Genomic DNA, 11,221 nt, shown 5'->3' with positions numbered 1-11,221 from the left:
TTTGTCTCAGAACTGGATTTGCGTAGTTAGGCAAGTTCGATTTTTAAGAAATTTTTAGAATTTAAGAATTTTGGAATTTTAGAATTTTAGAATTTTGGAATTTTAGAATTTTAGAATTTTAGAAATTTAGAAATTTAGAATTTTAGAATTTTAGAATTTTAGAATTTTAGAATTTTAGAATTTTAGAATTTTAGAATTTTCGAATTTTCGAATTTTCGAATTTTCGAATTTTAGAATTTTAGAATTTTAGAATTTTAGAATTTTAGAATTTTAGAATTTTAGAATTTTAGAATTTTAGAATTTTAGAATTTTAGAATTTTAGAATTTTGGAATTTTTGAATTTTTGAATTTTTGAATTTTGGAATTTTGGAATTTTGGAATTTTTGAATTTTTGAATTTTTGAATTTTTGAAGTTTTGAATTTTTGAATTTTTGAAATTTTTGAATTTTTGAATTTTTGAATTTTTGATCTTTTGAATTTTTGAATTTTTGAATTTTAGAATTTTAGAATTTTTAAATTTTAGAATTTTAGAATTTTAGAATTTTAGAATTTTAGAATTTTAGAATTTTAGAATTTTAGAATTTTAGAATTTTAGAATTTTAGAATTTTAGAATTTTAGAATTTTAGAATTTTAGAATTTTAGAATTTTAGAATTTTAGAATTTTAGAATTTTAGAATTTTAGAATTTTAGAATTTTAGAATTTTAGAATTTTAGAATTTTAGAATTTTAGAATTTTAGAATTTTAGAATTTTAGAATTTTAGAATTTTAGAATTTTAGAATTTTAGAATTTTAGAATTTTAGAATTTTAGAATTTTAGAATTTTGAATTTTTGAATTTTTGAATTTTTGAATTTTTGAATTTTTGAATTTTGAATTTTTGAATTTTTGAATTTTGAATTTTGAATTTTTGAATTTTTGAATTTTGAATTTTGAATTTTGAATTTTTGAATTTTGAATTTTTGAATTTTGAATTTTGAATTTTGAATTTTGAATTTTTGAATTTTGAATTTTGAATTTTTGAATTTTGAATTTTTTTTGAATTTTGAATTTTGGAATTTTGAATTTTGGAATTTTGGAATTTTGGAATTTTGGAATTTTGGAATTTTGGAATTTTGGAATTTTGGAATTTTGGAATTTTGGAATTTTGGAATTTTGAATTTTGAATTTTGAATTTTGAATTTTTGAATTTTTGAATTTTAGAATTTTAGAATTTTAGAATTTTAGAATTTTTTAGAATTTTAGAATTTTAGAATTTTAGAATTTTAGAATTTTAGAATTTTAGAATTTTAGAATTTTAGAATTTTAGAATTTTAGAATTTTAGAATTTTAGAATTTTAGAATTTTAGAATTTTAGAATTTTAGAATTTTAGAATTTCAGAATTTTAGAATCTTTAGAATTTTAGAATTTTAGAATTTTAGAATTTTAGAATTTTAGAATTTTAGAATTTTAGAATTTTAGAATTTTAGAATTTTAGAATTTTAGAATTTTAGAATTTTAGAATTTTAGAATTTTAGAATTTTAGAATTTTAGAATTTTAGAATTTTAGAATTTTAGAATTTTAGAATTTTAGAATTTTAGAATTTTAGAATTTTAGAATTTTAGAATTTTAGAATTTTAAATTTTAGAATTTTAGAATTTTAGAATTTTAGAATTTTAGAATTTTAGAATTTTAGAATTTTAGAATTTTAGAATTTTAGAATTTTAGAATTTTAGAATTTCAGAATTTTAGAATTTCAGAATTTTAGAATTTTAGAATTTCTGAATTTTAGAATTTGAGAATTTTTGAATTTTTGAATTTTTGAATTTTTGAATTTTTGAATTTTTAAATTTTTAAATTTTAGAATTTTGGATTTTTTTTGAATTTTTGAATTTTTAAATTTTTGAATTTTTGAATTTTTGAACACACACACACACACACACACACACACACACACACACACACACACACACACACACACAAATACACATACATACGGAGTAGCACACACACAAATTTTCAAAATTTCGCTCATAAACACACACACACACCACTTATTCACTAACACAAACACAACCACCACCACCATAATTTTCACCGCCACCGTCGGTTGTCCACTCCCGCTTCGTTGCCCTTTTTCGCTTCCACTTTGGATTTCAATCCCCGGCGGATTCATTCCGCGATTTTCTTTCCACACGTCCATTTTCTGTCCACACGTCCACGCCGTCCACAAAAAAAAAGTTGCTTCCCTCCTGCATCCGCAAAAAACACGCTTCCCGTCTTCCTCCACCGTACCGAGAACCAGAATTTGGGAACCCGGTAAACAGCAGACATTTCGTTCGGCCGCCGTCTCACTCCGGCCGAACCTTCCGGCAGGAAAAACACAAAAACTTACCTGCAAACTGGCCAAAATCCTGCCCCTGTCCGACGAACAGCAACCACCACCGGCAACTTCAACTTTTTCTGATTTGACATGTCAAATCGTGAACCAAAGTTTATAGTACAGAAAAGCCTTAAATTTAGTCTTTTTCTAAGTTTTGCACTAAGTTCTAAAAAAAGCCTAAAATTTAGGCCCAAAAAAAGACTAATTTTTAGGCTTTTTTCTGACAATTATGACCGAACTTCAAAAAAGGCTAAAAATAAGTCTTTAAAGACTAATGCCGGTTTTCCGTGTAAGTAGCAAGTTGGTTTGACGATGTGGTCTATATTCAAGTGACGTTCCTTGGGGTGTCCCCGCTGGAAGTGGGAGACATGGCATCCTGCCTTCTCAATCTTTGCTTTGCTTCAATGGTTACGGAGGCGATGATTTTGTACGGCATTCCTCCTAAACCTCCCTACACTAACTTTTTGTCTTGCAACTGCTCGACCCAGAATCCCCGGATGTCCCAAGAACCGGTAAATTATGGACCTTCATATCTAGATTGTGAATCCAGACCAGATCCGATACTACAATAATTGAAATTAAAAAGTTATGTATTTAGGATCATACAAATCTGTGTTTGTTGTGGAATTGTGGTCAGAGACATCAAAAACATACATTTTGATCCATTTTGAGGATTGTCAGGTTAAAATTCAATAAATTATAACGAAAATTTAGTGTTTCTAAATATACGTCGGAACTTGCAGAAAACACTACATTCGCCCCTCGTGATTGGATGAAAACACAAGGGCGGAAACTCAAATTGGTTTGTTTTGATTGATGTTGTTGATTAGCCCTTTTGTTTTTTGCTTGTAAAACTACGTATTTTCGGAATTTTGTGATGATGGAGGGTGTTTTAGAACCAGTTTTTTTCGCTTTATATGATTCTGACAAAAACTCAGTTTGTTTACATCTGAGGGTTTCGCCCTATTGAAAAGTTGTTACAGATTTTCTGGATATTAACAGTCTGGAGCCGATGCCCGATTTTTCTGTAACATTCTTGTTGGAATTCCATATAAACTGTAGCGGGAATTGCAGGCACCGGGTCCTGACTCCATATTAACGTCGCAACTGCCAACTCTTTACTGAATACTGTCTACCCATGGCTTTCTACCTAAGGTACTCGCGATTGAGTGTGTAGTAGTGCGGTTGTCAAAATCGCTATCTCTGACTCTCTCACTCCACTGACATTGACATTGTTTATGTTTTGGTTTTCCTGGCACGGTCCTTTGTTCTTTTGTTATTGTTTTGGTTTTAGTGGCACGGAGTCATGCACTCACACTAATGCAAAGCAAGATGACGAGTACCTTTGATATACAGCCTTGCTGTCTACCATTGTCTACTGACTACTGTTAACTGTCAACTACTGTCCACTGTTTGCTGTCTAATGTCTACTAACTAGAGAACCTGGAGCTTATGCTTCGATTGGTACTTTTGGTTTGAGATGGCCGTTCTCTTATAAGCTCGAGGTTTTCTACTACTAACCACTGTCTTCTGAATTATGGCCTATCTACAATCACTTAACTTAGAAAATTTCACTTAGCTTAGGAGTTTGAATCAATGGAAATGAATCTGATCTTCTACAATGAAAAGGAATAAAATTAGAAACTTGACGTATGGTTTGAAAAATTTCAAAATCTACGGTAAGTTGACGTTTCCATATCAAAGGTAAACAAACAACTGCATAGCAACGTATATCAGCCCAGCAAATTTTCTAAGTTGATTGTGGATGACGGCCGTAAGTTGTGTACATTTTCTAAGTTTTACTTTACTTAACTATTCTAAGCTAAGTGAACCACGGCAAATAGTGTCCAGGGCATTCGTGGAAATACAATGTCCCATCCCAGAGGGTCCCGGAGTACCAAACCTTCTTAGCATGGTGCTCCCAACGAATACAACCAAAATCTCGGAGCGTATGGTGGTGTGTTCCCACGCTTCTTCCTCCCCTGTCGATTCAGAATTGTGTTGTTGTTCGAACACTCAGTGCTCAAACTCAACCCAATTACGAATCATCTCTGCGATACGGCTTTACGCAGTAGGCCTGGCCGCTTTAACACTTGTGATGTTCCAATGCATTCCGATGCAATGGCGTACTACAAATGTTGATGAATGACAAGAAGAGTGCTAGGCGTCATCTAACCTAAGGCACTCTCCAGGATCTTTTTCGAAAGATTGGCTGCGCTAGGGTCTGATTAGATTAGATTAGACTTAACTATTCTAAGCTAAGTGATTGTAGATAGGCCATTACTGTCTACTGAATACTGTTTACATAAAACTGGTAACCGTCCAATGTCTACTGCCTATTGCCTACTGTTCACTTTCTACTGTCCACCGATTACTGTCTATTGTCTACTGACTACTGTTCACTGTCTTAGTCTACTGTCTAAAGTTGTCTGACTACTGTCCAATGACTGTCGAGATCGGGGACTTTCTTTCATAATAAAAACACAGATATTTTGCATATCAACACGTCTTATTCCACACAAATCAATCACAAAACAGATTTGACAGTCATCATTCTCTCTTTTACCAGCCGCGCGGTACTCGCTGTTTCTCGCTCTTTGTTCTCGCTCGGTAGCGCACTCTCGCGCACAATGCGCAATCTGTCAAGTTATTTAGCTAACCTTTGGGAAGTCGCGTGTTTTGGCATTTCATACAAGTGTCATTACAAAGTGTGTACAAAGTAGGGTGCGCACTAGGGTGGGTACGTTTTTCAAAAAGTTTTCGGATCAAGTTTTAGTATGGTTCCCATAGGGACTTTCTTGCCAAATATCAGCTCATTTGGTTGTAAACTGGCTGCGCGCATCAGGGTTAAAGTTTATATGGGAATTACTATGGGAAATTGGAACTTTTTGTTCAAACGCTCCTACAGGTCCGGGAAAATCACGCGCCAACTTCTGGTATGGTCAGGCCTATGGAGAATGGTCTGGAGAACACTTTTCCCGAAGAGAGCATGTGGATTCGTTGTCCCTACACCTGGCGCATCGGCAAACAATCCGATGTCTCCGGAATCATCGGTTTTCCCTCAAAAAGCATCAAATTTTCCTTAGCATGCTATGAAAGCTTGATGAACACCGCGACGCCATATGTCAGACAGCTACCACGTGGGTGAGAAACGGCTGGAATATTTAATTGCAAACCTTCTTTTAACTAGAAAATGATCATTTCGAGTAATCCTGATATTATTTAGTCAAATTCAGAATCTTTGCATAGCAAATTTGTATTTTTTTTTTTGCAAATATTTCGTACCACGTGGTAGCTGCACTTAACTCCCGCTTCAATATCGGCAACAAGAGGTCCACTGTATTCAATTAATAAATCGCTTCTCAGTGAAATAAACTTTAACAACTTTGGCCAGTCTGGAACCGATTCCGGAAAATCTGCAGATTGTATGGGAAAAGTTGCGTAAAATCGTATTGTGATATCAGGTGGCAAACAAGCTAAAAACGCCAACAAACGGAAAAAAGACAAGACGAAGTTTGTCTGGTTTAGCCTTGGGTTTATCTTGTATTTTATAAGAAAACATTTATCAATATTTTATTATTTTAATTTTTAATTTAATTGGTTACAAATAAAATACATATTGAAATAAAATTTACTTACTTATCAACAAATATAAAACATGTTATTAATGAAGTTTGAAGTAAACTTTTATAAAATACTCGAATTTCCCTGTTGCTAAAAATTATGAAAGTATACATCATTTTATTGCACTGATTTTAAAGATTCTACTTTTGATGAATTTGATGTTTAAGATAAGCTGCTTTTTAAACATATTTTGGAAGACTAAAATTCTAAAATCTCACTCAAACTGAAATAGTTGAATGATTATGATAGGTTCAATTGACAGAAATTCTTCAAAATGTTCCAAAGGAAATCAAATACAACTGTTTTTATTTTCAAATAAATAATTTGTGCCATGACGTTTAAATTTGTAACTTCTGGAGTTTTTTTTTTTGAAAGGGTCAAAAAAGGGTAAAAAAAAACTCCAGACTTGAACTGCTGCTAAAATATGACCCATAATTCTTATGGCCTATCTACAATCACTTAGCCACTAAATACTGTCTACCTAAATATTTTTTTTTTAATATTAATAATTTCAAGAAAAATTAGAATCCTGCGCTTCAATTAATCGCCGCAGAAAGATACCGTCGCAATGGAAAAACCTATAGAGAAGGCAAGAAAGTAGGCTTAGACAAAAAAAAACATATTGATTGTCAATCTGAAAAAATCGTAGGGACGTTTGTTGCTGGCCTTCGATTGCTTGTAGATTTAAGCTGACTGATGTTCGGTGACGGAATCTGCTGTTCTGCGACCTTCGCGGCCGGCTCGGTGGTATCCGTACCTGTGCTGGAATCTGCGACCTTCGCAACAAGCTGTACCGTACCGTCGAATGGAGGCACTGCAGGTGTTGTTGGCTTCGTCGGGCAGGCTTCCCCCCAGTCATACGCTTATCGGGGCATGCCCTGAGGGGAGCCTCCTTGAAGGTTAAGCTGCTTGAGGGCATGTCGTCTTTGGAAACATGGTTCCATGCAAACTACAAATACTTGTTTTTTCACCAATAAACAAAATGTAATATGAGAAATCACCCCACACGAACGAGAGCAAGGGCAATTCAGTGAGAAACTCTGGGAGTTACTCTGAGTTTCTCAGCTTACTCCCGAGAAACTTCAATTCCCACCCATAGGTTGATACCTTGGTTTAACAAAATGTCAATGTCAGGCAAATGTCAACTTAAAAAGTAAACATTTTTTTTCAAAATTCTCCCGCAGCAGACCTGTATGTTTTGGACGCAATTCATCTTTTTTCCGAAAAACAGGAACCTTTTCAGCCGAAGCGCCCGCCAGCGCACCAGCAGGAGGAAAAACCGGGAGACTCCTGCCGCGCTGGAGGTCGACAGCAAGTTAACCTCAGGAAGGATTTATAAACTAGTCCTAAACTGCTGCAGAATCTTCAATGTCCAAATTTCCAGTGTAACGGGAACAATCTTTAGAGTGACTTCGTAGATTTCTCCGAAAAGGACTAATTTAGTCGGATCAACAATCAGTGTGGCCCCCACTACCTCATGAAGCACACGGCTACCTTCACCGATGTCTCATAAAAATACGAAACGGAATTTTGTGCTGATTTCCAAATCTTCAGAATATGGCAAATTAAAACACATTATTTAAGTTTTTTTAATTTATTTTACAATTTCACAATTTTATAGTGTGCAGACAGTGTGGTTCCTCTGGCAGATAGTTGCAGGGGCCAGGGAGAGGGAACACTTTTCACCGACTGTTCAGGATGTTGTTGTCTCGCTCGCCTCTGACAGTTATTGCTCTTCCAGGGACAGACCAGGCGCAGCTTAAACTGGTTGGTTCCTTGATCTTGGCAGCGTACGAACGCTTGACGCAGAACTTGGCCAGGTTGAGGTTGAGGTTACTGCTGGTGGGGCATACCTCACAGTGGACCATTGCAACGAGGCGTCAGTTGTAGTTGCCGACGGAGAACTTGGCCACACGGCCAGTATACACAAAACCATTTTGGATTGGAAAACGCTTTTCCGGCATCAGTTTCAATATATTTTCCGCAACAGGAGACGACGGCCGCAATTGCGACGCTGGCGAGCTCCGGGAACTGCAGAGGAAAAAAGGTACAACGAGATTAGAGAGCTCTTTCAGATGGCAACGGAATCCGCCTTTTCTAAGAGCGGTCCACCGTATTGCCGAAGAAACTTACCTTATCGTGTCTTTTTGTACTTCAGCTTCCAGATGACATTTTTTTTTCAAAATAAACAAACCCCTAGCAACGACACACACACTTTTCTGACACAAGGTTGATCTATATAGGTGGGATTGGTGAAAAGCAATCGGAGTAACTCGGAGGAACATTGAGAAACTCTCGTTACTCTGGGCAAAATTGAGGAACTCTTTTGCTCACTGAAATGCCCTTGAACGAGAGTGTACCGGCCACCGAAAGATCCAGATTTGTTGAATTTTCATTAAATTTATTCATAGGAAATCTGGTTCCTGAAAACTGATTTCTTTTACCGAGAATTTTTATTTAGAAGAATCCAGGAATAAAAAAATCCGATTTCAAGATCTCCGGTGGCCACACCCTGAACCGTATTGAGAAATCAGTATAAATTTGGCATGCAACATATAGAACTTCTGGACAGGTTCCCATGTTTCCCGTAGGCTACATCCGTTTTCTAAAGTGTAACAGAGTCTTCGACCCCCTCCCCCCAACCCTCTACACTGTGTTACATTATAAAAGAACGCCTGTTGATGGCCGATCTTCTGCGCTGGATGCAACGGTTCTATGGCCTTCGCGGCGGGCTTGGTAGTCTTTTGACTTCGCCCCTGACTGGATGAACGCACTGCGTTGCTGGCTTCTTCGGGCAATTTTCTTTGTAGCTAAAACGGTAGCCCTAGAATCCGATGGTCCGGGTGTGCGCTCGTATAGCGGGTGCAAGTGCCGCCGATTCACCAACGAAGGACAAATCGGTCCGACAAAGCCATCACCAGCCACACTGCGTTCAACCGACCCGGTACGGAGACCGAGGATTGCCATGCCTGCCGCGAAGGCCACGGAACCGCTGCTTCCGGCGGAATTCCAAAATTATTTTCTCAACCTTTATAACATTGACAGCAATGGAAAGTGGGAATCAACACGGTTGCTGCCTCGGTTGCTGCGATGAATCTGAAAAACGCTTGCGCTCGTATCATTGAGACCCCTACAAGAAAGTCACCAAAATTGATATTTTCTCAATACGCGCAATATAATGTTTTGTAAATACAAGTTTTGTAGCAGATTCAGTTTGCCATGACTCCATGAATTCATTTTATAACGTTGTCAAAAACTTTGTGTAAAACGACACTCGATCCTGTAGAATTTGGAATGCCTTTCGATCGTCGCGAAAAATTCTTCCTCCAAGATGAGGTCGTCATGCACAACCAAATCGACAGTGCGTGGGTTGTCATCCGTGGGAACGTCTTCGACATTACGGCTTTGTACGGCGGCGGTGGTGGCACCGGCAGTCGCCCAAGCTCTCCAAAAAAGGTTCGTGGCTCCGCTTCGACTGCCGATGATAAATGGTCTCCGTAATTTGCCTATCCTCTGATTCCCATCTCCTCCGGGGTAGATTCATCAACTGCTGCTTGCCTTTGCCGGCAAGGATTTAAGCGGATTCTTCACCGACGGCGGTCGGCCACTTTACAGGATTAGCAAGGATGGTGTCAAGGTGCCGGTGTTCCCGCCGGTCAAGGTGAAGAACCGTGCCACCGGAGAGTACTGGTGGAATGATCGTAGCTTGCGGATCGGGAGGATTACGGCCCGGGAGCGGCCACTTCGGGTGCGCAACAGCTTGACGTTCAAGGTGCAAGAACTGGTGGTTTGCGAAGAAGATACGATCGCAATGATTCAGCGCAAGTTTCTCCGATTCAACGGCAATGCCACAAACTACCGGTGGAGGAGTAATATTGATATGGTTAGTTGATTGGGCTGAAAGTTGATGTTTTCAACAATTATCAAAATTAAAGAAGAATTTAGAGTATTTTATAAGCAAAGCCCACTTAATTAAACAAAGTTCCAAATTAATCATAGCACCACTTCTTTCACCCCCACGCGTGCATTCCAGAGTGACGCGGCCGCAGATTTACGACTTGATAAGACGCTGACGGAGAATGGCATCGTTTACGACCGCTACCCACCGGCGCCGCTCGTTTGGATCTTCTACCAGATTCCGGAGGGAACGCGTCTCGACCACGACCAAACCGGTGGCGGTGACAGCCATAGCCAGCCCACCATCACCAGTGCGTCGTCGGCGGTTCCACCCACAACAGAAGCTAACAATGGCACGTCTCCATCGTCGACGCAGGTGGCAACATGTTCTGCCGGAAGTTGACCACCGTGCGGTTAAATGAAACAATTTCCCCGTGACTTGAAGAAGAAGTCCCCGAAAACAAAAGACCACTTGGCAATTTGCCGACCCCAGCAGACCCGGCCGGGAAAGTGAACCCCTTTCTTCGTGTTGAGCTTCTCTGTGTGAACCACCAAAGAAATGAAAAAGAGGGGAAAATCGTCTTGAAATTTAAATATAATAGAAATTCCTCAAATTCCTTCAGACGACCTTTGTTTTAGTTTTAGCGCGAAATCGGATGTGGGTGTGGAATGCGTTCTCACGCCGCCGCAGACGTCAACCGGGAGAGCAAGAATTACTGTTGCGGACCCAGTTTCTTTTTTTTCGGTGGGAGGTGGCTTAATCGGGTGATGAACGAGCTTTCGATGGTCGAGTGGAATAAATTTGTACCGAAATTAAGGAAATCTGCGAGGCAATTAGTTAATATTTATGTTAAATTAAATCAAATTTACAAACTCCAATAGTTCATATTTTTGTTATTTTTCTTTTATTTTTCAGATTCAAATAAAAAAAAATAAATATGGAGGGGCAAAAAACTACAGTATCATTTGTAGTATGAGAAATATACCAATTAGTCAAGTTTAAAGTGAAGGCATATTTGAATCGGATGAATAAATGCTGTTGTCGAAAAACATTTTTTTTTTAATAAAGAGCATCCCAATCTGATTGAACATGGACAAATATATGCTGAATACATTCTCTACTTTTTTGCTGTTCTTCACATTTCTTTGCCATTTATAATTGGATTATGCTTTTTTGGAAATCAATGGCCCCTAAAACAAATATTAAAATGTTGCTATTTGGGTGATTTTGAAACCGTCTTGAGTCGGCTGTGAAGCAAACAAATAAAATTTAGTTTATTGAACATAATTAAAAACAGTCCAAGATGTGTTCTTTTGTTAAATGAAGCAATTCTAATG

At 37.4% G+C, this 11,221-nt stretch overlaps 1 protein-coding gene across 1 annotated transcript; it reads left to right on the top strand.

Moving 5' to 3' along the window:
• Positions 1-9,194: 9,194 nt before the first annotated feature.
• Positions 9,195-10,632, top strand: LOC6036678 (cytochrome b5 domain-containing protein 1). The gene is made up of 3 exons (XM_001846634.2): positions 9,195-9,442; positions 9,525-9,869; positions 10,020-10,632. Exons 1-3 carry the CDS (start codon positions 9,281-9,283, stop codon positions 10,284-10,286), a joined length of 774 nt encoding a protein of 257 aa, XP_001846686.2. The 5' UTR covers positions 9,195-9,280; the 3' UTR covers positions 10,287-10,632.
• Positions 10,633-11,221: the final 589 nt, after the last annotated feature.

The sequence above is a fragment of the Culex quinquefasciatus genome, chromosome 2 (genome assembly GCF_015732765.1).
Source record: "Culex quinquefasciatus strain JHB chromosome 2, VPISU_Cqui_1.0_pri_paternal, whole genome shotgun sequence".
NCBI classification, from domain to species: domain Eukaryota; kingdom Metazoa; phylum Arthropoda; class Insecta; order Diptera; family Culicidae; genus Culex; species Culex quinquefasciatus.
This window is presented reverse-complemented; position numbering and strand designations above follow the sequence as displayed.

Excerpts from the sequence above, each read along its gene's own strand:
- LOC6036678 (XM_001846634.2), top strand. The coding sequence starts at position 9,281 with ATGCCTTTCGATCGTCGCGAAAAATTCTTCCTCCAAGATGAGGTCGTC. Across the intron at positions 9,443-9,524 it reads GCCCAAGCTCTCCAAAAAAG|ATTCATCAACTGCTGCTTGC; the intron begins GTTCGTGGCTCC and ends CCTCCGGGGTAG. Across the intron at positions 9,870-10,019 it reads GGAGGAGTAATATTGATATG|AGTGACGCGGCCGCAGATTT; the intron begins GTTAGTTGATTG and ends CGTGCATTCCAG.